General features: G+C 40.0%; 1 protein-coding gene across 4 annotated transcripts in view; it reads left to right on the top strand.

Annotated features, from left to right (window-relative positions):
- Positions 1 to 25673, top strand: part of vps13a (vacuolar protein sorting 13 homolog A) — a 366579-nt gene that overhangs the window by 310452 nt on the left and 30454 nt on the right. For 2 of the 4 annotated variants that reach the window (XM_067983108.1, XM_067983109.1), the window contains exons 65-68: positions 4995 to 5158; positions 6767 to 6812; positions 6905 to 7028; positions 13112 to 13226. In XM_067983108.1, the coding sequence (XP_067839209.1) occupies positions 4995 to 5158; positions 6767 to 6812; positions 6905 to 7028; positions 13112 to 13226 (449 nt within the window). The other 2 variants (XM_067983112.1, XM_067983110.1) reach the window with 2 other exon arrangements.

Raw genomic sequence — 25673 nt, forward strand, 5'->3', positions numbered from 1 at the left:
AATTCATAAGTGCATTAGGACATTTTTCTACATTAAAGGTGCGATATGAATGCAAATTGTTGTAGTTGTTGCTGTTGTAGCTGTTGGTCCTATCTTACCAGGTGTTTTCTTGGTCCACCTTCGGGAAAATTGGAGAGGCACATGTGGTTACATGCATAAGACATGAATATCTGGTTCAAATTACAGTGAGTTACCATTGTTACATAAGAACATAAGAAATAGGAGCAGGAGTAGGCCAATCGGCCCCGCGAGCCTGCTCCGCCATTCAATAAGATCATGGCTGATCTGATCCTAACCTCAAATCTAAATTCATGTCCAATTTCCTGCCCGCTCCCCGTAACCCCTAGTTCCCATTACTTCTAGGAAACTGTCTATTTCTGTTTTAAATTTATTTAATGATGTAGCTTCCACAGCTTCCTGGGGCAGCAAATTCCACAGACCTATTACCCTCTGAGTGAAGAAGTTCCTCCTCATCTCAGTTTTGAAAGAGCAGCCCCTCATTCTAAGATTATGCCCCCTAGTTCTAGTTTCACCCATCCTTGGGAACATCCTTACCGCATCCACCCGATCAAGCCCCTTCACAATCTTATATGTTTCAATAAGATCGCCTCTCATTCTTCTGAACTCCAATGAATAGAGTCCCAATCTACTCAACCTCTCCTCATATGTCCACCCCCTCATCCCCGGGATTAACCGAGTGAACCTTCTTTGTACTGCCTCGAGAGCAAGTATGTCTTTTCTTAAGTATGGAGACCAAAACTGTATGCAGTATTCCAGGTGCGGTCTCACCAATACCTTATATAACTGCAGCAATACCTCCCTGTTTTTATATTCTATCCCCCTAGCAATAAAAGCCAACATTCCGTTGGCCTTCTTGATCACCTGCTGCACCTGCATACTAACTTTTTGACTTTCTTGCACTAGGACCCCCAGATCCCTTTGTACTGCAGTACTTTCCAGTTTCTCGCCATTAAGATAACTTGCTCTCTGATTTTTCCTGCCAAAGTGCATAACCTCACATTTTCCAATATTGTATTGCATCTGCCAAATCTCCGCCCACTCACCCAGACTGTCTATATCCCCTTGTAGGTTTTTTATGTCCTCCTCACTCTTTACTTTCCCTCCCATCTTTGTATCATCTGCAAACTTTGATATGTCCGTGCGTTACGCTATTCTATAGTTAGATATTGGGCGGTATGGGCACACTGCTAAACACAAAATGCTTAGACTGCAATTCGTTCCCCACAGAACAGTAAATACATTCTTTAGAAAGGGTATGGATGAATATGTATTAAGCATGTTCATGTACATCTATAATAAAATGTTGTATGTTCTTATATGGTTGTTTTTCGGTCTGGACGAAGGTATATGGTGGTGTTCCTCATGGTTCAGTACTAGGACAACTGCTTTTCTTGATATATATTAATGACTTGGACTTGGGTGTACAGGGCACAATTTCAAATTTTGCAGATGACACAAAACTTGGAAGTGTAGTAAATGGTGAGGAGGATGGTAATAGGCTTCAAGAGGACAGAGGCAGGCTGATGGAATGGGCGGACACATGGCAGATGAAATTTAACGCACAGAAGTGCGAAGTGATACATTTTGGCAGGAAGAATGAGGAGAGACAATATAAACTAAATGGTACAATTCTAAAAGGGAGGAAAAGAGAGACCTGAGGTTATATGTGCACAAACCTTTGAAGGTAGCAGGACAGGTTGAGAAAGTGGTTAAAAAAGCATTCGGGAACCTGAGCTTGGTAAATAGAGGCATAGAGTACAAAAGCAATGAAGTTATGTTGAACCTTTATAAAACACTGGTTCGGCCACAACTGGAGTATTGTGTCCAATTCTGGGCATTGCACTTTAGGAAGGATGTGAAGGCCTTAGAGAGGGTGCAGAAAAGATTTACTAGAATGGTTCCAAGGATGAGGGAATTCAGTTACCTAGATAGACTGAAGAAGCTATGGTTGTTCTCCTTAGAGCAGAGAAGGTTATGAGGTGATTTGATAGAAATGTTCAAAATCATGAAGGGTTTAGATAAAGTAAATGAAGAGAAACTATTCCCATTGGTGGAAGGGTCGAGAACCAGAGGTCACATATTTAAGGTGATTGGCAAAAGAACCAAAGGTGATATGAGGAAAAGCTTTTTTATGCAGCGAGTAGTTATGATCTGGAATCTGTTGCCTGAAAAGATGGTGGAAGCAGATGTAATCGTGGCTTTCAAAAAGGAATTAGTTAAATGCTTGAAGTGAACATTTGCAGGGCTATGGGGAAAGAGTGGGTAATGGGACTGCGTGCATATAGCATAGTATACATTCATGTGCATATATTTTTGTTCATTACCACAAATCTTAAGTCTTCCACTGACTACTAGGAAGTTTCAATGTAAAACTGTTTGGGTAGGGTTTTATGTGTTTATTCACAGTAATCTGAAGAGTGAAGGCTATAAAGATAAATGTAAATCCAGATTATCAGTACTTGATAGAATACTATGCGGTGAATTTCCCTGGAGGTTCTCCCGATCGTCTGCTGTAACTTTGCGGAGGAACCGGAAAAACAGTGTAAATACTGGGTAAATCCTTGGATGGTAAAATAAATTGGGGCGAATTTGTAACAAACCATTTTACGTGTTAAGTTGTAAGGAACAAGCTTGATGGACCAGGCAGCCATTTCTTGTTCATTTAGTATTTATAATGTTTAAAAAAAACCTTTCTGATTGCCAATTTGGAAAGTTGTGATTTTATATAACTTAACAACCAATTTCAGTTCCTTGAATTTGCAGTATTTACAAATCTTGCACGTTGATTATTTACACACAAAAAAAGTCAAATCTAGAAACCGAAAATATAATAAAGAATAGTTGGCATGGATTCCAAAAGGGAAGGTCATGCTTGACCAACCTTATTGAATTCTTTGAAGAAGTAACAGAAAGGGTAGACAAGGGTAATGCAGTAGATGCAATGTATTTGGATTTTCAAAAGGCCTTCGATAAGCTATTGCATAATAGACTCATTACTAAGGTCAGAGCATGTGGAGTCGGGGACAAGAAGCAGAATGGATAGCAAACTGGCTACAAAACAGAAAACAGAGTGGTGGTTAAAGGCTGGCAAAAGGTGGGAAGTGGTGGTCCATAAGGATTGATGCTGGGACCACTGTTGTTCACCATTTACATAAACAATTTGGAGTTGGGAATCGAAAGTACAATTTCAAAATTTGCGGACCACACCAAAATGGGGGTATAGTTAATCCCAAGGAGGACTACAACAAAATACAAGAAGACATTAATAAACTTGCAGAATGGGCGTGTAATTGGCAAATGAATTTCAATATAGATAAGTATGAGGTATTACATTTTGGTAGGAAGAATAAGGGGGCCACATACTGCTTAGATAATAAGAGTTGAAATGGGGTAGAGGAGCAGAGGGATCTGGGTGTACAGATACACATATCACTAAAAGTAACAATGCGGGTTACTAAGGCCATTTTTAAGAAAAAGCAAACCAAGCACTGGGGTTCATTTCTAGAGGGATACAATTGAAAAGCAGAGAAGTTATGTTAAACTTCTATAGAACCTTGGTTAGACCACACTTGGAGTACTGTGAACAGTTCTGGTCTCCATATTATAAAAAGGATAAAGAGGCACTGGAGAAGGTGCATAAAAGATTTATCTAGAAACCGAAAATATAATGAAGAATAGTTGGCATGGATTCCAAAAGGGAAGGTCATGCTTGACCAACCTTATTGATACCAGAACTGAGAGGATATACCTATTGGGAAAGATTGAGCAGGCTGGGGCTCTTCTCTAGAAAAGAGAAGACTGAGGAATGAGCTGATAGAAGCCTTTAGGATTATGAAAGGGTTTGATAGGGTAAACGTGGAGAAGATATTTCCACTTGCGGGGGAGACCAGGACTAGGGGCCAAGAATATAAGATAGTCACTAATAAATCCAGTAGGGAATTCAGAAGAAACTTCACCCATAGAGTGGTTAGAATGTGGAACTTGCTACCACAAGGAGTAGTTGAGGCGACTAACATAGATGCATTTAAGGAGAAGCTAAATAAACACATGATGGAGAAAGGAATCGAAGAATATGCTGATCGGGTTAGATGAAGTAGGGAGGGAGGAGGTGCGTGTGGAGCATAAACACTAGCGTGGGCTTGTTGGGCTGAATGGCTTGTTTCTGTGCTATTCTATGTAAGAACTTTAATGGCCCAGAATTTGCTATCAAAACAATGGTGAGGCTAATGGTGCTCATCGTTATTTATGTGCAAATCGTACAGCAACTTTGGACCAGGGCAGATGCGTGGTTAAACGCGGAAATTAAAACGTTGCTATCTGAGAAGCGCCACTCTGCCATTACCTTAGCAGAAACGTACTTTGCTCACTGCCTCACCATTGAAATGCATTGAACAGCGTGAAGTTCCTGTATTTGCACGGTGGATACGAACTAAACTCGCCACAGAAAGTTAAATCAAGCCAATGTACCCTTTCAATGAAGTGTTAATAACTGCCAATCAACCTCTCTAGTACTGAAAATTAACTATTACAAGTGTGAAGTCTCATGCCTTCAGGTTTTAATTGTTGGAGATTTTTTTTAAAAATTAAAATTATTTTTTTTTACTTTTTCTTTGTCTTTTTTTCTTTCTCTTAATCCAATCTTTCCCCCTCTTTATTTACCTGATTTGACATTGAACTCACCCATTCTAACTTACACTTCGTTCTCAGTTCTTGCGCTGTTCATTTCACAATCCTTCAGTCTGATTGGTTAAGGAGACACACAGTTGCTTGCCCTGTTCAATCATATCCCAGATGCCCTTTAGAGGGCGCTGTGCCATTTCCATCTTGCACTTCCAGCGCAAAAGGGCACGTCTAACTAAGGCAGGTGCGGTTCGTTGCCCTACTACAGCAAATTCTGGTCCAGTATTTAGAAATGAGTAAATTGCAATACAGTTATCTCTCATAATTATACTAAATCTAAATTCTTCCTGCAGGTGGTATTGCAGGTGCTGCATCTAGAATAACTGGTGCAATGGCAAAGGGTGTAGCTGCTATAACCATGGATGAAGATTACCAGCAGAGACGTAGAGAGGCTCTGAACAAGCAACCAAGTGGGATTAAAGAAGGCATTGCACGTGGAGGAAAAGGCTTAGTGTCGGTAGGATTTGCTAAATTACTTTTTCCCCCCACACAGTGTGTGATATATTGGGCAAACACATTACACCTTACTATATATGCCTTTATTCAAGCAGGTTAAAGAAGTAAACCTGTCACGGCGCACTGATCATTTGCTCAGGGATGCCATTCTTATTAAATTTGTTATGCCAACCTTTCCTTTTTCCCTGCTCCCAGCTGTAGCTTCATTATATTTAGTTGAAGGTTAGTTGCTTAATTGTTCACCACTATTCATGAATGGATGTGGCAGGCTTGCAGACCTTTGACCTGATTCAATGATTGTGAGATTGCTTAGCTCTGTAGCATGTTGTTCTCTCTGTTTAGCATGCATGTAGTCTTGTGCTGTAGCTTCACCAGGTTGGCACCTCATTTTCGGGTATGCCCGATGGTGCTACCGGCATGCTTTTCTACAGCCTTCATTGAATCAGAGTTACTCATGTGTCTTGATGGTGATAGAGGAGTGAGGGATATGCCAGTAGTTCTGCTATTCTGGTATACAATGGCCCACAGCAACTCATGGATTCTTAGTTGGTGCTGCTAGATCTGTTCTTAATCTATCCCCTTAGCATGTTGATAATGCTACAGAACACAATGGACAATGTCCTCAGTGTAAAGACAGGACTTGGTCCCCACATGGACTGTGCGATGTTTATTCCTACCAATGCTGTCATGGACAGACCCATCAGCGAGTGGTCGATTGGTGAAGATCAAGTAGGTTGTTCTCTCGTTTTGGTTCTCTCACCACCTCGTACAGTGGTAGTACTACGGAGCCATGCTTGTTGGACATTGAAGTCCCCCATCCAGAGTAAATTCTGTGCCCTTGTTACCTTCAGTAATTCCTCCAAGTAGTGTTCAACATGGAGGATTACTGATTCATCAGCTAACTCCCAGGGTTCCCCCCCCCCTCCCAAAGCCTGTATACCACTGTGCCCCCACCTCTGCTGGATCTGTCCTGCTGGTGGGATGTTGGCTGAGAGGTATGATTTTATCCGTACCACTTTGTCAGGCTGTTACTTGACTAGCCTATGGCACAACGCTCCTACCTCTGGTATCACTCCCCAAATGTTGGTGAGAAGGACTTTGCAGGATCCATTGGGCTGGGCGTGCCTTTGTCATGTCCTGATTTGAATGCCTAAATCACAGACTACGCAGCCGAGTGGTCTATCCAGTTTTATTCTTGTTATTCTTTGTAGAGGATTTATACAACTGAGTGGCTTGCTAGGCCACTTTAAAGGGTAGATAAGAGTCAACCACATTGGTGTGGGACTGTAATGACAGCAGGTTTCATTTTAGTGAACCAGTTGGGTTTTTATGACAATGTGACAGCTTCATGGTTCCTTTTACTGATATCACCTTTTTATATCCAGATTTTTTTTAAAAACTGAACTAGTCCAGTAATGTAACCACTACACTACCATACCCTATTGCACAGATTCTTGATTCTTTTACAGCTTCTTTTGGTTACCAGTTACTTCTCACACAATGTAGTTCAAAGTTGTGAACTTTTTCATCTATGTTATAGAATATTGCTGTATTATTTAACGTAGGAGATATGTTTCAAAGATGCTGATGTTTTTTTTTATCTTTTTAGGGTTTTGTGAGTGGAATCACTGGAATAGTGACAAAACCTATTAAAGGTAAAAGGAAAATTATTGTGGTAACTTTTACAGCTTGAAGTGTTTATAGTTGTAGAAACATAAAATTATTTTCTTAAAAATTAATTTTATAGGTGCACAGAAAGAAGGTGCAGTTGGTTTCTTTAAAGGCATTGGCAAAGGCTTGGTTGGAGCAGTGGCAAGACCCACTGGAGGCATCATAGACCTGGCCAGCAGCACTTTTCAAGGGATAAAAAGGTAAAATATGGACTGAAATCATCAAATATATATCTTTTTTAAAAATGTCTCTGAATTCTATACAGTTGAGTTTACTGCATATCTAAAACAACAAGTTGCATTCATATAGTGCTGTCATGTTTTGAGATTTTGATCTTTTTCTTATGAAAAGGATTTGAGAATGACTTATATTTTTGCCTTTATAAATTGTCTAAAAATAAAGATAATGTACAAAAGCAAATGAGTCAACCCACAAAAGGGATAGGGCATACAGTTTATTTTTTTCCTCATTTTTCGAGGAGAGAAGTGAATGAGTGAAAGAAGTAAGATTTGCTTTGACTGTTATTCTGTATATTCACTTGTCTGTAAAATAAAACAGCTGGATAGTTTGCATCAGGCGTTGTCTCACTGAAGTGTTCTCAGTTCACCTACTGAAAGATTGGAGAAGTGTATGGCATGTGAAAGACTCGCTATCCAATTCTGACTGCAAGGGGGTACTATTGTTACACTCCTGGGTAATGCTGTCATATAATTGGACATTGGGCAAGACAAACACACTCCTGGACATAAGACATTCAGAGTGACCAGTACCTGAGAGAATATTTAAGGCAAACCCAAAATTTGTAACAAGCACCTTTTAATATAGACACCATCCCAAAAAGATGAGATTTCAATGCATTAGGGAAAGGGGACCATTCTGGATCAATGAAGATATGGGTGATTGACAAGTGGGATTTAGTGCAAGGCAGGATACAGCCGAATGAGTTGGAGATCCTGGAGTGAGTAGAATAGAAGGCCTGCAAGAAGGACATTAGAGAAATCAAGTCTAAAGGTATCAAAAGTATGGATAGGGGTTTTGGCCGCAGTGGTGATGGGTTAGAGTGATGGAAGTAAGCAGTCTTGATGGGTGAAACAACTGAGTCAAACAGGATTGCGCACGGCCTGATTCAGCTGAGCAAGTGACCAAGTAGGGGGATCGAATCAGTTGAAAGGTAATAGAATTTATGGTGTGGACTCCCTAAACAATTTTTTTTAAATGTTAGGCAGCATATCAGATATTCCACTAAAAACCTTGGATTATTTTAATTTTTACAACTGCAAAATAATCATGATATTCGTGTTAGTACTATCACAAAAAAGATAAGAATGAATAAGGAACATCTTAGTTCATCCATCCTGAAAAATCAATGATATTCTCTTTCCCCACCCCCCCCACACACCTGCCCCTTTGCCCATCTGTTGCATGATTCCAGGATTTTTGTCTCCACTATCCCACCTCATTTCACATGTTGATCACTTTTTTTCCAGTGACCAGATATCAGTCCTAAATTTGCCTTTCACCGTTTTGGACTTATGCCCCAATGTCCTACTGTCACAGTCTAATTTGAAGTAGTTTTCCAGATTTAGTTTTTCTATACCAATTATTATCTTATATAATTCAATTAAACTTGTCAAGTTTAAAAAGGTCAAGTTTCTCCATTCATTCCTAATCAGTCAGTCTTGTGACTCTTTCCTGCACCTCTAAGGTTTGAACATCTTTCTATCTCAGTGACCAGAACTTTAGGTGTCATCTGACTGGAGCACTTTAAGCATGATTTCCTCTGACTTGATTCTATGAAACCAGTAGAATACATAGAAATTTAATCACAGAAAGAAGCCACTTCAGCCCATCATGCCTGTGTTACTGTTTCTTGTATGAATCCTAAGTTTATAACCCCCTGCTACTGATTTAACCACCAAAAGAAGTAATATTTCATTGTTTACACACTCAAACTTCCTCATTACATCTCCGATAATCTGTAATGTGTATACGAACACAGCTTTAGTTTTTCCAAGTCTTTCATCATAACTATATACTCTCATCTCTGGTATCAGTCTGGTAAATTTACATTTAATTTTTTCCATCACTGCAATATCCTTTCTATAATATAGTACCCAAAACTGCAAAGTCGTGCAATTGTGGCCTATTCAATGTCTTGTAATGATTCATCACCACCTCCTTGCTTTTGCATTCATTGTCATTATATATAAAACCTAGAATACCATTTGCTCTTTTAGTGGCATTTTCCACCTTCAACTTCCTTTTAAAGATCTATGTATATATAACCATAGATCTCTGTTCCTCATTTATGAATGTTTCCATTCCCTGCCCTTTTTCCTAGAATGTATAACTTTATATTTGTCTTCATTGAACTGTATTTGCTGCATACCTGCCCAACGAATTAATCCTGTCTACGTCCTCCTGTACTCTCCTGCATTCTTCCTCACTGTTTGTCATGCACCTAATTCGGTACCATCAGCAAATTTTTATTTATTTATATCCTCATTTTACCATATGAAGAATAAGAGAAGCCTCAACATAAATCTCTGAGACATGTTGGATTTTGCAATAGCTGCATCTTGTCAATCTGAGAAGCATCCAATTACTCTTATCTGGAGTACCGTGTACAGTTTTGGACTCCTTGCCTGTGAAAGGATATACTTGCATTAGAGGGGGTGCAACGAAAGTTCACTAGCTGGATTCCTGGGATGAGAGGGTTGTCCTATGAGGAAAGATTATGTAGAATGGGCCTATATTCTCTGGAGTTTAGAAGAATAAGAGGTGATCTCATTGAAACGTATAAAATTCTTAGATGGCTTGACAGGGTAGATGCTGAGAGTCTAGAACTAGGGATCATAGTCTCAAGATAAGGGGTTGGCCATTTAGGACCGAGATGAAGAAAAATTTCTTCACTGAGGGTTGTGAATCTTTGGAATTCCCTACCCCAGAGGGCTGTGGATGCTCAGTCATTGAGTAAATTCAAGATTGAGATCGATAGATTTTTGGACGCTCAGGGAATCAAGGAATATGGGGATAGGGTGGGAAAGTAAAGTTGAGGTCAAAGATCAACCATGATCATATTGAATGACAGAGCAGGCTCGAGGGACCGTATGGCCTACTCCTGTTCCTATTTCTTATGTTTTTATACTTTCAATTCATGGCATACTCTCAATTCTTTAATGCCATGTGCCACAATCTTGCAATAAATCTTATATATGGCAATTTATCAAACGCTTTTTTGAAAGACCATTGTAACATGCACTGCATTCCCTTTGTCTATCCATTCATTAATTTCCTCAAAGAATTTGATTAAATTACTCAAGCATACCTGCCCTTTACAAACCCATGTTGGCTGTTCCTGATTAGCCCATACCTTTTGTAGGTACTCAAAATGTTATCCTTTATCCTAGCAGTTTTCCTGCTACCAATGTGAGGCTAACTGATCCATAGTTAACTGACCTATCCCTTTCTCCTTTTTTGAACAGGTTTTTGCTACCCTCCAGTCCTTTGGCACAATTCTTGTTTCCAAAGAATGAGGGAAAATTATGGTTAGCATCCCAATATTTCCTCCAAAACTCCCTCAGCATTCTGAGTTGTAAGCTGTCTGGATTTATCAAGTCCTAATCAACCTTTTTAATAATATTTCCTTTTTAGTGCTTATATTCCTATAGTTCATCCATGTCCTCCTCAGGCATTCCTGTTGTTCTTTCTTTACCATCCTTGCAAATTTTTGCTTTATAGTTTAGCAGTCTGTTTGCTTTGCTGATTGTTACTGCAAAGAGATTGGGCATGTTCAACACTTACTAATACCTCTAGATCTCTTTCAACTCCACCTTTAGCTACTTTGACACGATTTCTGGAGCACCAGTGGTGCCCATTTCGCCTATGTGCAGTACTTCATTGCAGTATAACCTGTATTAAATTTAATCTGTTACCGTTCTATCCACTTACATATTTTATTAACTTATTTTGTAGCTTCCACACTGCCTCCTGAAGATTCAACTGGTGTCCTGAGAATTTGACTAATTTGCATTGAACTTCTGAATCCAAATTTTTCATGTAAATTAGAAACCGTAGGGGTGCTAACACACTGGCCCTTGGGGGACTCCACCTAGCAATTTCCCCCACTCTGCTATTACTTCCCTAACAAGTACCTGCTGCATTCTACCCATAGCAATTTTTTACCCATTCCCAGCACTTTAAGCTTAAGTAGCAGCTTTTGATACACAACTTTATCAAATGCTATTTGGAACTTTTGCTGTGCCAAAGTATAAGGCTCTCCACAGTCCACTTGGACTGTCACTTCGACACGCTCCCCTCGTGAATCTGTGATTGCTGCTAATGGCTCTGTTATTACCATAAGCTGCTTTTAAACTGGTACTGTTTTTAGTTCACATTCTAGGAGAAAGATTTTTTTTTGGATTATTTTTGAAATATAAATCAGCAAGAAGACTGCTTTACAAACGATAATAATGAATGTAAAATATTAGAGCTAATGGATATTCATTTTCTTCTTCCTTATAAGTTATTTCTACATTACAAAACCTGTCTTGCCAAGTTTCTATATAGAAACCATGTAATATCCCAATGCTAAATCAGTGATTCAAACCTGAACGTTCATTAGAAGACTATTCAATCAGTTTAAAAAAAAACTTGAGGTTAAAACTTCAAAAGATCTTTGGTAGACAGGTTTTAAAAAACCTGCATTTATATGGTGCCTTTCATATCCTCATATTGTTCCAAATCGCTTTACAGCCAGTTAATTACTTTTAAAGTGTAGTTACTGTTGTTTGTTGGCAAACGTGGAAGCCATTTGCACACTATAAGGTCCAACAAACAGCAATGACATAAACAACCAATTAATCTATTTTTGGGGGTAGTTTGAAGAGGAAGGAACTGGAGTTGGGCATAAACCCACAACCTTCTGATTCAAAGGCGAGAATGCAAATGCTAAGCCAAGGCTGACACTACATTACTGAAAGGGCCTTCAGCAATCTTGGCCTTACTTTCATGAACTTACTTACTTAACAGCTCTGTGTCTCTACCTTCCTTGCCTCCTTTAAAAGCCTCCTCAAAATCCATCTCTGAGCTTTCGGTCATCTCCAAACTCTCCCACAAAGACTCACCATCCATCCACTCCTTTTCCTCTAAGTTTATGCTAAACTCTTTACTGACAAAACCCCTTGACTAACATCTAATGTCATCGGTATGACCCAAAATGCCCTGCTCATCTCAGGAGTGCAGAGCAGGTGCAAGCAGCGTTTGTACGTGGTATGCACCGCATGATTCTGTATCTATGTAATCTACAAAGATGGAAATATCTGCAAAGCCAATGATGTCACCAATAGAATTCTGGTAGATAAGCTTGTAATTCAAAACTGTGTTATAGCATTCTGCAAATTTTTCAAACTTCACCCAAAAATTATCAGGAATTTTTTTTTTAAATCACCACTCCAACAATGTGCCACTTTTTTCACTCTGAATAAAGATTCAAATAACTGGGTAAAATAATAGAATTGTCTAGTGGAAGTAAGCGTGAGCTTTTCCTATATACCTGACTTTATACTATACCAGCACCGTTTTAGTTCAGATTCTGTGAGCCAGCTTCCAGCATTTAAGCTGCTAATTCTGTATCCCATATCCCGTTAGAAGAGTTGTAGACCCAGTTTTTCATGGGTCTGCATGCCTTCCACTGTGAAAAGGGAGCCATATTTACTACATAAATACTACACTCTTGAGATGAACACAGTGCATCTGAGGATACTGATGACATCAGAAGATGTCAGATGTTATGTCGGTCAAGTATAAACTGCTTACTAATTTATAGTTTGATAGTTTAAGGGCTTGTGTAAAAGAGCAGTAATCCCTGTGTATCAATGACCTTTGAAGTATTCTTCTGATCTAATGCAGATTGAAGTCCATATAATTCATTTAATGTTCGCATATTAATTTCTTTTTAATATGGATAGGCTTTAAGATAGGTTTGACATTATTGCAGAAATTACTTAAGAGGGAGGCGAGTATTCATTAGCTGTAGTATATTACATTAACTATTACAATTCCTAAAGCAATTTTCTTACTGGTACACCAAAGCAAAGCACTAAACAAATATTTCACACTATTTGTCAACAGTGTTCATCTCAATATTTGTCCCTTATGAATTGCAGTTTGGACATGGAATGACTGCTGTCAGCTGGAAATTATAATATACTAGTTGTTACAGGAGGTTATTTTTCAAGTTCAAATTTTTAGAAATTGTAGTATTTTTGCACATTTTTAATAGAGCTACAGAAACCTCTGAAGATGTTGAGAGCCTTCGGCCACCTCGATTTATTCACGAAGATGGAGTGATTAGACCATACAGGTTGAGAGAGGGGACTGGCATGCAAATATTACAGGTAATTGATTATAGTTACTAAGCTATATTTACTGTGCAAGGGAAGTTTTCTAATATTGAAAAATAAACTACTTTGCATATCTAAATTCTTTTTACGTATGAGGATTTCTTATGTGCAGTATGTGTTTCAGCACTGCTTTCGGTATATGTAATATGCACTCAGTACAACTGATATATTGGTGCCTGTGTACTTTGTCTTAGTGTATTTTTCCAAAAAAAGGTGGCACAGAAAACTGCAGTAAAACTAACCAGTTATTTTACTTCTTTCCCTCTTTACCATGCTTGCAGAAAGGAAAGGCCTGCAAAGAATGGAATAGGTTGACAATGACCATGCTGATGATTAATCTTATCAAATTGCTGTATATCATCAATGCATGCATTCATAATAGTCCAGTTGTCTGCAGCCATATCCACCAGTGGTCCTATTAGTGTCTTACCATTCTATGATGTTTTTGTCTTTAGTTGAAAAGGTGCATACTGGAAAATACATAGGGATAGACAGAGCAGCGGACAGCATACCTGTATTCTTGAACATTTCCAACTAAAATGCATGCAAGTTGCACAAATCAAAGAAGGATAAGAAGAGAATTTTACAGGAAATATTCTTAGTGTAGTACATTATGTTTGTCGTCTTAGTGTTTGTTTACTCTCACTTTTGCAGTTTTAATTTGGCTCATACTCATGTCTTCTATTGCTGTTTCTAATTCTGTGTTAAGTGTTGTAGTTTGTATTTAATAAGAATTGCATAAGAAACTCCAGGTAATTGTACAATTGTAAAGTTGCTGTAATAAAAACTTTGTCCAATTTCTATAGTTCTATTCATGTCACTCATCGCACTGCTTCAATGTTCCCTGTTCAACTCCTACATTGTTGCTTTATAATTCACAATAGAATTGCAACTAATAAAATCATAACATGCACAAAAATGGCTTTTTTATAGTTTCTACTTAGGCATATATTAAGGTATGAACCTGTAACTATGTTTTTACTACCCCTCTGTTCTATCATTTCGTTACAAGTTCACTAACTTTTATGTAAAGGTGGGTCTGTTTTAAGAAGAGAATGTTCCATTGTCCTAGCTCATAATTGTTATTGGGAGGTGCCCTGTGCAAAGTGAACAATAACTTCATATTGGCCTGAAAGCTGATTTTGAGCCACCAAACTCTGGGAAAACTGCAAGCCCAGTCAGTACTGTGTTTTCCAAGGGTCTGCTAGTTCTGGATTAGCTGTCAAGCTGCTTTGAACTACCAGCTTCCGTTGCAGTGCATTTAGCTAATTCAGGATTCATGGAAGTGGGGGATGGGGGGCAGATTATAGGGAATCGTTGTTAACATCACTGCAGCAGCCATAGAACGAAATCCAATATGGTAGGTCTCTGTGGGGTGCAAAAATGTTTAAGAAGCTTTGATCCAAATGTTTTAAAACTGTGTTCTTTCACTATAAAAGGAATAAAAAGTACTCTCCCAGGTTTTGGGGAGAAAACTTTGAAAAGTGTTTTAATAACTGAATAACAAACTTTGGCACTTCCTCAATTAACAGTGGCAAAAATTTTAAATATTTGTGAACTATTGGTTTGCTCATTTTTAGGAAAGTGGTAGTTTTGTATGTAGCATTTAACCATCAATATCTTGTTAACTGTGATTTGATAAATCATTTGCACAACACCTTTTAACTAAATATCTGTTTCGTAATCTAGTCTCGTACTTGCTAAGTGATCTAGTCATAGCAGATAGTAGAATTTTTATTTTATTTTTGCAACAATCCAAGACTTTTGAAATTCATATCCTGTTTAAGATTGCTTCCCCCAGCACATAAGAATTGATCCTTATTGATCATGTTTTACTAACATTTAAATTAATTATTTTACTTCAGTTCTTTTTTAGTTCTGGAATGCACTGCCTGAAGGGTGGTGGAAGCAGATTCAATAGTAACTACAAATCAAACATGACATCTTGGATAAAGACAACTAATTGCTCCCTGGATCCATTAATCTCAACCAATATGCTAGATAGCATTTTTGCAAAACTAGAGTGACTGTATTAAATGTTTCTTTATTAATAATCTTTTCTGACCAGCTAATAAAACTTGGTTTCCATTTGTTTTAATATAGTTTCTACAGCTACAGAATACAAGTACCTGCTATGTGTAAGGAGCGGATCCTAATGGCTCTGAAAACCAATAGACTGTGATAGATAGTTCATGTGAGGAAGAATTATACAGCACGAATGGAGGCCATTTGGCACATTTTACCTACGCTAGTTCTTTGAAAGAGCTATCCAATTAGGGCTATGGGGAAGTGGGACTAATTGGATAGCTCTTTCAAACAGCCGGCATAGGTACAATGTGCCAAATGGCCTCTCTTTGTGCTGTTTGATTCTACCTCACATGAACTATCTATCACAGTCTATTGGGTTTCAGAGCCATTAGGATCCGCACCTTACACATAGCAGGTACTTGTATTCTGTAGCTGTAGAAACTATGTTAAAACAAATGGAAACCAAGTTTTATTACCAAGTTAGAAAAGATTATTGATGAAGAAACATTAATATAGTCACTCTGGTTTTGCAAAAATGCTATCTAGCATATTGGTTGAGATTAATGGATCTAGGGAGCAATTAGTTGTCTTTATCCAAGATGTTATGTTTGATTTGTAATCAGCAACTTTTGTAAGGGGTTGCATTTTGGTTTTGCCCTGGTGACAGAATATCATAAAATGAACATTGCCCAGCATTACACAATAGGGACTTAATGTTTTTCTCTCGTTCTCTGCAGCTGTTCCTCTGTCACTGTCTCAGCTGTCGCTCAGTGGTAACATTCTCGCTTCTTGAGTCAGAAGATTGTGGGTCCAAGCCTCACTCCAGAGACCTGAACACACAATCTAGGCTGACACTCCAGTGCAGTACTGAGTGAGTGCTGCACTGTGGGAGGTGTGGTCTTTCAGATGAGGCCTCATCTGCCCCCTCAAGTGGACATAAAAGATCCCATGGCACTATTCGAAGAAGAGCAGAGGAGTTCACCCCAGTGTTCTGGCCAATATTTATCTCTCAAACTACATCACTAAAAGCAGATGAACTGGTCATTATCACATTGCTGTTTGTGGGACCTTGCTGTGCACAAATTGGCTGCCGCATTTCCTACATTACAACAGTGACTACACTTTAAAAGTACTTTAAAGCGCTTTGGGACATCCTGAGGCTGTGAAAGGCGCTATATAAATGTAAGTCTTTCTTGCATGTATTCATTTGTGTTTTTCTCTCTCTTCTATCCTGGTTTTGAATTTAATTAAATTATTCCTTTTTCGTACCCATTGTGATCAGGGATGTTAGCAATGGGAAATGAAGAACTTTCCCATTTCAAGCATACGTGGAATAAATGTTTCTCTTCTGTACCCCAACATCATTGCCTTAGCTCCAACCTTAAAAGAGGATCCCTTATTGCACCAGTGTAACATTTTCCATTTCCCACATTAGCCATCCCATTGCTTGACAGACTGTCAGTTTAGTGCAGTGGGCCCATGTTTATTAAGAATTTCCTAAACTTATTTCACAAATAAGATCTTTGTCCCCGAGTCTCTTCTGAAATTGAGCCACGAGCCAAAGGCAAAACCCCAATGTGCATACGCTGTGAGACTCTGTCATCACCTGCTCTGTCTCTTTCCCTGTTTCTTAGACCATAAGAGATAGGAATAGAGTAGGCCATTCGGCCCCTCGAGCCGGCTCCACCATTTAATGAGATCACGGCTGATCTGATTTTTACCTCAACTCCACTTTCCCGCCCTTCCTCTTGCTACCTGCTTTTGTGTGCATGTATCTCTCTCTTTTCTCTCTCTCCTGTCTCTCGCTCTCCCACCTCTTTCTCTCCTGTCTGTCTGCCTCACTGTCAGTCTCTCTCCTGTCTGTCTTTCGAACCCTGCTCTTGTCTGCCCCTTTCCATCTTTGTTCCCACCTATCGGGAAAGACAATTGAAGAAAATAATATAAATGGTTTCAGTGAACAATAAGATGTTTCTGCAGAATCAGGCAATTGATGTTTATGTTGAGAAGATGGAAGCATGGGATTGAGCCTAATCATCAAAAAAAGGGACAAATATTTATAAAATTTCCTACGTTACTATGAATGCGAATATGGATTTTAAATAATTGTAGGAGCTTAGAAACTGCACATTATTTAGGTTGCTTTACATTAATACCATTTAAAGCAAAATTAATATTTTTAACTGCATCACAAACAATTGAGCAACATTTTAAAACATGGCTATTTGTTGCCTGGCTCCAAAACGGAAAGGTTTGATGTCGCGATCTTTTAAAATTCATGGACAATTCTGATTTTTTTTTTTCCTTGGGTTTTAATCCAGTGTCAGGACCTTATTATTATCCATTTACTGGCGTTCCAATTGTCGTTATCTAAAAGCAGTTGAATTGATTCACAGATTTGGTATATTGGAGTCTCTTGATTTTTTTTAAATTGAATTTTGACTTTTACTTGTAATGGGGCTGTTTGTACAATTCATTAAATAAGCTTAAATCTGCAGTTCTGTAGACTACGTATTGGATGCCACTCTAAATTTCCGTGAATGAACCTCTTTTTTTTACATATATACAAAATGCTAATTGTGATAAGCTATCATTTCAAACACTTGGTAAATTGAAAATAAGGGGAATTAATTGTCCATATAAATTGTCATATAAAAATAATCTCATTCTGGCTCAACTTATGAAAAGCTAAGCAGTATCATTCAGCAGCAGTTCTTGTACATCATATTTCATCTCGTGCATGTGAGTATTTCCAGATGTGTTCTGAACTGCATATATTCAAATAAGCCACTAGCAAATATTTTATAAGTGACCTTAAAATAATGAGCAGCTTGACTGTTGTTAATTGTAGGCATAAGATTAGAAGAGTTACTGTAACAATTTCATCAAATTCAGCTGTTTGTTAGCAGAAATTCTTGCTTACTCGGTTTTTTAACACTGCAGTGATGCCACAATCAATTAACTTTTCTTCTTTCTAAGTTGTTTTGTCCATCAAGGTCTTTTGATAACTGTCTTTCCAACAACCAAAGTACATTAATAGCCGCCATAATTTCTCTTTAACTGGGTCCTCTCAGCTTCTGTACTTACAATTACATTCAAGTTTTTTTTTTAGAAAGTCCTTTTGACTTTGCTCAAATCAGAATTATAAGTCAGTTAGACAAATTCTGAAGTAGTTTGTATTCTGCATTACCTAATTTGTTCATATTATTAATACCTTCACTGAGATGCTAATGTCATAATTAATGAAATGGACAATAATGAGTAATGTGAATAGAATCATAGAAAGTTACGGCACAGAAGGAGGCCATTCGACCCATCGTGTCCGTGCCGGATAAAAAAGAGTTATCCAGCTTAATCCCACTTTCCAGCACTTGGTCCGTAGTCCTGTAGGTTACGGCACTTCAAGTGCACATCCAAGTACTTTTTAAATGAGTTGAGGGTTTCTGCCTCTACCACCCTTTCAGGCAGTGAGTTCCAGACCATTAATATTTAGTGAATACTTAATGAAACGACACTAAGCAAAGAAATAATAAAATTGACAACTGGCAAGTTCTGTAGATGTGTTAGTGAAAACTTCAAGATAATACCAAAAATAATGCAAAAGTATTTTATTTTTGGCAAGTGTCAGCTTGGGTTAGTTGATCGGACTCTTGCCTCAAAGAAGGTTGTGAATTCAAGCTGTTCTCCAAGGCTTGAGCACATAAGCTAGGCTGACAGGCAGTGCAGTACTAAGGTAATTCATTGCTGAACAGAAGAGCTGCATTCTCTGAGGTGCTGATCTTCAGATGAGACAAGTGCTAATATTCAGATGAGTCAAACCCAGTCTGCTTGCTCTGATGATTCAGGCAAATGTTAAAAATGTCATGACACTATTCGACGAATAGCGGGAAGTTCTTCTGGTGTTGCAGCCAGTATTTCTCCCTCAAGTAACACAACCAAAAACCAATTAACTTCTCATTTATCTCATTGCTGCTTATAGATCTTGTTTTGCACAAAATGCCTGCTGTGTTTGTTTGCGTAACACCATCACTGAACTTAAAATTAATTCATTGTATGTAAAGCACTTTAAGACATTTCTGAGATATGATTCGCTATATATATACAAGACCGTCTTTTTCTTTTGACCATGTTCGAGCATTATTATGGAATATCTCCTGTAAAGTGACTTTAACATATCTATTTGCATTGCTGCTCTTGTTGCAGCACAACTCACTGATGGTGAGCCTTGACAGTGGTAAAAGGAAATAACAGCATTCTATATCACTCTGATCCATGGATTACATGGTGTTTTCTTTTAGATGTTTCAAATTGAACAATTTGTTCTGACTTTTATTTTTATGGAAGAATACAAATAAAAGAAAATACAGATGTAATCCAAAACCTGGAGATGGAATTTTTGTGGTCAATTTGAGCAACCACTGCTGGAAATTGAATGTTTATTCTTCTTATAGCACCGAAACATTAGCATTGAATACTCCCATTAAGTGCAGTCCCAGCTTCACCATCTCAGGTGGCTGTACTGTTTGCTTTCACTGCCTCTCATCAAACTATGGGCTTCATATAAGATAAAGCTGCCTGTAATCGTCCCTAAATATGTCATGTGACCTTAATTCCAACCACAGCAGTGTGACAATCTCCATTGCATACAGCTCCACCCTTATCACCTATTTGAGATGGTCAGCTTATTGCTGAGTTATGGATAATTTTTTTATATCATTCTCTGTATTTGGGCGTTACCGGCATTTATTGCCTATCCCTAGTTGGCTGAGAAGATGATGGTCAGCTGCCTTCTTGAATCGCTGCAGTCTGTGTGGTGAAGGTACTCCCACAATATTGTTAGGTAGGGAGTTCCAGGATCAGGCCCAGTGACGATGAAGGAAAGGCAATATGTGTCCAAGTCAAGGTGGTGCGTGACTTTGTGGGGAACCTGGAGGTGAAGGTTCCCATGCACCTTCTGCCCTTGTCTTTCTAGGTGATGGATGTTGCAGGTTTGGGAGGTACTGCCGAAGACGCCTTGGGGAGTGTATCAGTAAATAGTACACACTGCAACCACAGAAGGCTGGTGGTGGAGGGGTGGATGTTTAGGCTAGTGGATGAGGTGCCAATTAAGTGGACCGCTTAGACCTGGATGGTGTCAAGCGTCTTGAGTGTCGTTGCACCCATCCAGGTAAGTGGAGAGTATTCCATCACATTCCTGACTTGTGCCTTGTGTTGGAGAGGCCTTGGTGAGTCACAAGGTGAGCACGCTGACCGGCAATAGTAGCCACAGCATTTATGTGGCTGGTCCAGTAGAATTTCCAGTCAATGGTGACCCCTAGGATGTTGATGGTGAGGGACTCGGCGATGGTCATGCAATTGAATGTCAAGGGAAAGTGGTTAGACACTCTCTCTTTGGAGATGGCCATTGCCTGGCACTTGTGCGGCAGGAATGTTACTTGACACTTAGCAACCCAAGCCTGGATGTTTCCAGGTTTTGCTGCATGCATGCATGGACTGCTTCATTATCTGAGAAATTGTGAATAGAACTGAACACTGTACAATCATCAGCGAACAGCCTAACTTCTGACCTCATGATGGAGGGAAGCTCATTAATGAATCAACTGAAGATTGTTGGGCCTAGGACACTGACCTCAGTAACTTCTGCAGTGATGTCCTGGGGCTGAGATGATTGGCCTCCAACAACCACTACCATCTTCCTTTGTGTCAGGAATGACTCCAGCCACTGGAGAGTTTTTCCCTGATCCCCATTGAGTTCAGTTTTACTAGAGCTTCTTAGTGCCACAGTTGGTCGAATGTTGCCTTGATGTCAAGGATAGTCACTCTCTGCTCACCTCTGGAATTCAGCTCTTATGTCCATGTTTGGACCAAGACTGTTATCAGGTCTGGAGCCGAGTGGTCTTGGCAGAACCCAAACTGAGCATCGATGAGCACGTTATTGGTAACTGCCGCTCGATAGCACTGTCGATACCTTCCGCCACTTTGTTGATGATTGGGAGTAAGCTGAAAGGGCAGTGTTTAGATGGGTTGGATTAGTCCTGCTTTTTGTAGACAGACACACCTGCCAGTTTTGTAGCTGTACTGGAACAGCTTTACTAGGGACGCAGCTAGTTCTGCAGTACAGGTCTTCAATACTACAGGCAGGATGTTGTTGGGGCCCGTCGCCTTTGCTGTGTCTAGTGCACTCACCCTTTCTTAATGTCACGTGGAGTGAACTAAATTGGCTGTAGACTGACATCTGTGATGGGGGGGAACCTCAAGAGGAGGCCAAGTGGGATCATCCACTCGGCACTTCTGGATGAAGATGGTTGCCAACGTTTCAGCCTTGTCTTTTACATTCACGTGCTGGGCTTTGCCATCATTGAGGATGGGGACGTACGTGGAGCCTCGTCCTCCAGCTAGTTGTTGAATTGTCCACCATCATTTATGACTGGATGTGGCAGGCTTGCAAACCTTTGACCTGATCCATTAGTTGTGAGATCACTTTGCTCTCTTTAGCATGCTGCTTTCTCTGTTTAGCATGTAGTCCTGTGTTGTAGCTTCACCAGGCTGACACCTAATTTTCTATGCCTGGTGCTGCTCCCAACAAGCTTTTCTACACTCTTCATTGAATCAGGGTTGGTCATCTGGCTTAATGGTGATGGAGGAGTAAGAGATATGCCGGGCCATGAGCTTACAGATTATGGTGGTATACCGTTTTGCTATTCTGATATATAATGGCTCACAGCGCCTCATGGGATCCCAGTTCGAAGCTACTAAATCTGTTCTTAATCTATACCACTTAGCACAATGGTAGTGCCACACGATACAATGGGTGGTGCCCTCAGTGTGAAAATGGGTTATGGTCTCCACAAGGACAGTACAGTGCTCATTCTCACCAATGCTGTCATGGACAGACGCATCTGCGACAGGTAGATTGTTGAAGATGAGGTCAGGTAGGTTGTTCCTTCATGTTGTCCTTTCACCACCTGCTGCGAGCATTGTTTGGCAGCTATATCCTTCAGGATTTGGCTAGCTCGGTCAGTGGTGGTACTACTGAGCCACTCTTGGTGATGAACATGGGAGTCTGCACACCCAGAGTACATTCTGTATCCTTGCTAACCTCAGTGCCTCCTTCAAGTGGTATTGAACATCAGCTGAGGGAGAGCAGTTACTGGTAATCAGCAGGAAGTTTTGTTCCCTATGTTTGATCTGAAGCCATGAGACTTAATGGGGTCTGATGACTCACAGCCTCAATCCTCTGCCCCCATCCCATTACACTGCCCTCACCTCCGGTCGGCCTGTTCTGCCAGTGTGACAGGACATGCCCCCCCCCCCCCGGGCTGGGTGTGCCTTCATCGTGTCCTGATTTGATGCTTAGGTTGCAGCCAAGTGATCCAAGTTTGTTACTCTCTGTAGCAGTTTGATACAACTGAATAGCTTGATAGGCCACTTCAGAGAGTCAACCAAGAGTCACACACAGATCAGAAGGGGTAAGGATGGCATGTATCCTTCAGTAAAGAACAATCGTGAACCAGTTAGCTTCTTACCACAGTTCGACAGCTTCACGGTCACTTTTACTGCTACCAGCTTTTTATTCCAGATTTTTGAAAAAAAAAATTGAATTCGAATGATCAAACCTCAGTGGTATGATTTGAGCTTGCATTCTCTGGATTATTAGTTCAGGACTCTGGAATACTAGTCCAGTAACACAATCACTGCACTACCATACCCGTAATTGCAAACTGTGTATATGCACTCACTAGGAACACGATAGAAATTGTCAAAACTCATTTCAACTTTTTAGCCATTAGAGCTGGGGCAGGGTGTATGTGGAAGACACTAAGCCAATCTGCACGGATTCCAGGAAGACTGTTTAGATTTGGCCAAATTCAATATGTTAACAGATTTCATATATTGCCTTTTTGTTATTAACTCCAGTGATTAAAATACAAATGGACACCCTAATAGATGTATGTTGGAAAAGCATAAAATTAGCATGAAGCAGAAGATGACTGTTAAATTTATGCATCAGTAAATGAACATAGCTTAACAACTGAGTAATAAAGTAGTTCAAAGGGATGGCCTAACCATGAGATGGGAAAAAGCACATTACAGCTAACATTTTCAATTCTTCCTTTTTAGCTTCCTGCACGCATGGCAGCTGAAAGTCCATCCCGCAGTGCACCTTTTATTCCTTACAATAGCCATCTTTCTGGCCCCTTTTTGCTACTGTGATGCTAAATTGTAGGTAGTTCTGTGCTGCAGACATGTACTTGCCCTCACTGGAAACTATCTAAAAACCTCTAATCCTTTCAACCATTTGGAGACAAATATATATTGATGTTATTTGATGCATTGGCAGGGTTAATTGCAATGGAAGACATTCCTTCAAAGATGAAGAACAATTGGAGTTGTTAGCTGTAATGGTCTTTTTCCCACCTCATGGTTAGACTATCTCTTTGTACTATTGTATTATCCTGTTGTTAAACTAACAAATGCTCAATTATTGTTGTCTCCTCCTTTAAGCGATTTTCCTTTTCCCGTGCAAAATAAAAAGCATACTCCAGAGTACAGACCTTTTAATTCCCCATACTGAAAATTGTTCATGTGCACATGCCTAATCACAGTTGGAAGCCTTTCTCCTGCATTGTTTCATGCTAGTTCTTTTAGAAAGATATATGGTGAGGTCTTGGGTTCAAGCACTGCAGTAAGTCTTGGTTTAGCTCGACCCAATGATGCTACATGCCACTCATCACAGTTGACCTCCTTTCCTTCCAAAACAGGAAAATGAGTCTGTATAGGCTGATAATCAATCTGAAACCTAGCTTAGTAATGTGAGATATACCCAATGGTAACCCCATCAGTTATAGTGGCTGGCTGGAGGTAACCATTTCCCAGTCCATCTCTACCTATCAGTTAGCATTGGTGAGTTTCTACCTGTGCCAAATAGTGTCAATAAATCCAAGTAAAATTGGGGGCGGAGAGCAGGCTGGTTGGGGGGGAAGCTTGCAGCATTGTTTGGTGCTACATCTATACAGCCATCTATACTCCTTTTACTGTACACTGTCCAAGATCTTATATGTCTCCCTCGCCATCAATTTTTTTTATTCGTTCATGGGATGTGGGCGTTGCTGGCAAGACCAGCATTTATTGCCCATCCTTAATTGCCCTTGAGAAGGTGATGATGAGCCGCCGCCTTGAACCGTTGCAGTCCATGTGGTGAAGGTTCTCCCACAGTGCTGTTAAGTAGGGAGTTCCAGGATTTTGACCCAGCGACATGAAGGAACGGCAATATATTTCCAAGTCGGGATGGTGTGTGACTTGGAGGGGAACGTGCAGGTGGTGTTCCCACGTGCCTGCTGCCCTTGCCCTTCTAGGTGGTAGAGGTCACGGGTTTGGGAGGTGCTGTCAAAGAAGCCTTGGTGAGTTGCTGCAGTGCATGCTGTAGATGGTACACACTGCAGCCACGGTGCGCTGGTGGTGAAGGGAGTGAATGTTTAGGGTGGTGGATGGGGTGCCAATCAAGTGGGCTGCTTTGCCCTGAATGGTGTCGAGCTTCTTGAGTGTTGTTGGAGCTGCACTCATCCAGGCAAGTGGGAAGTATTCCATCACACTCCTGACTTGTGCGTTGCAGATGGTGGAAAGGCCTCCATCTACTAATGTTGGGGTCAAGGGCAGAGGATGTGTGGATGCTCTTGGGATCTTTTAATTTAGATGCTATCAAGCTTCATATATAAGAGACATCACTTTCTGAGGGTGTTCTCCTATATAGTGGCGTAGTGGGAAAAAAAGCTCCTGTATCTTTTCCTGTCTCGATATTTGTTGCCTTCAATTCCATGGTGGCCCAGGCCGTCAGGCTTTCTCTCAGCCTCACAAGTACGTCCATTACTCTGGGTCTTAGAGGTTGACAATCTTGATCTCTGCAGATTTCTTCCTCTCCTTGGGCTGCAATAAAGGCAGTTTAGAAGATTGTGCTTTATCAGCCTTCTGCGGTGACCAGAGTAATCTTTTGTACTAGATCCTTGAGAGACTCTGTTGTGTGTACCAAGTGCAGTCTAGTTATGGCAAAGTGTCTGACCAGAATTTAAACCTGAGGGGCTAACAGATATTTGCACTATGGCTGGCATAAGTACAAATAGTCTGTCTCATTATGTGTCGCAAGATAGCTACAGCCCTGTTAAAGAATTGCCTTTCTACAACTATTGAACATCCAATAGTATTAGCTAATAATGGCTGCCCTAAACATAGGAACTCTCGCTATTGCAAAAGATATACTACTATGTGAACATGTTTGATTGCCAACCGACTCCCACAGCTACCTTGATTACACTTCCTCCCATCCCGCTTCCTGTAAGGACTCTATTCCATTCTCCCAGTTTCTCCATCTTCGTCACATCTGTTCTGACGATGCCACCATCCATACCAGTGTTTCCGATA

The sequence above is a fragment of the Heptranchias perlo genome, chromosome 4, assembly GCF_035084215.1.
Source record: "Heptranchias perlo isolate sHepPer1 chromosome 4, sHepPer1.hap1, whole genome shotgun sequence".
Classification (NCBI taxonomy): Eukaryota; Metazoa; Chordata; class Chondrichthyes; order Hexanchiformes; family Hexanchidae; genus Heptranchias; species Heptranchias perlo.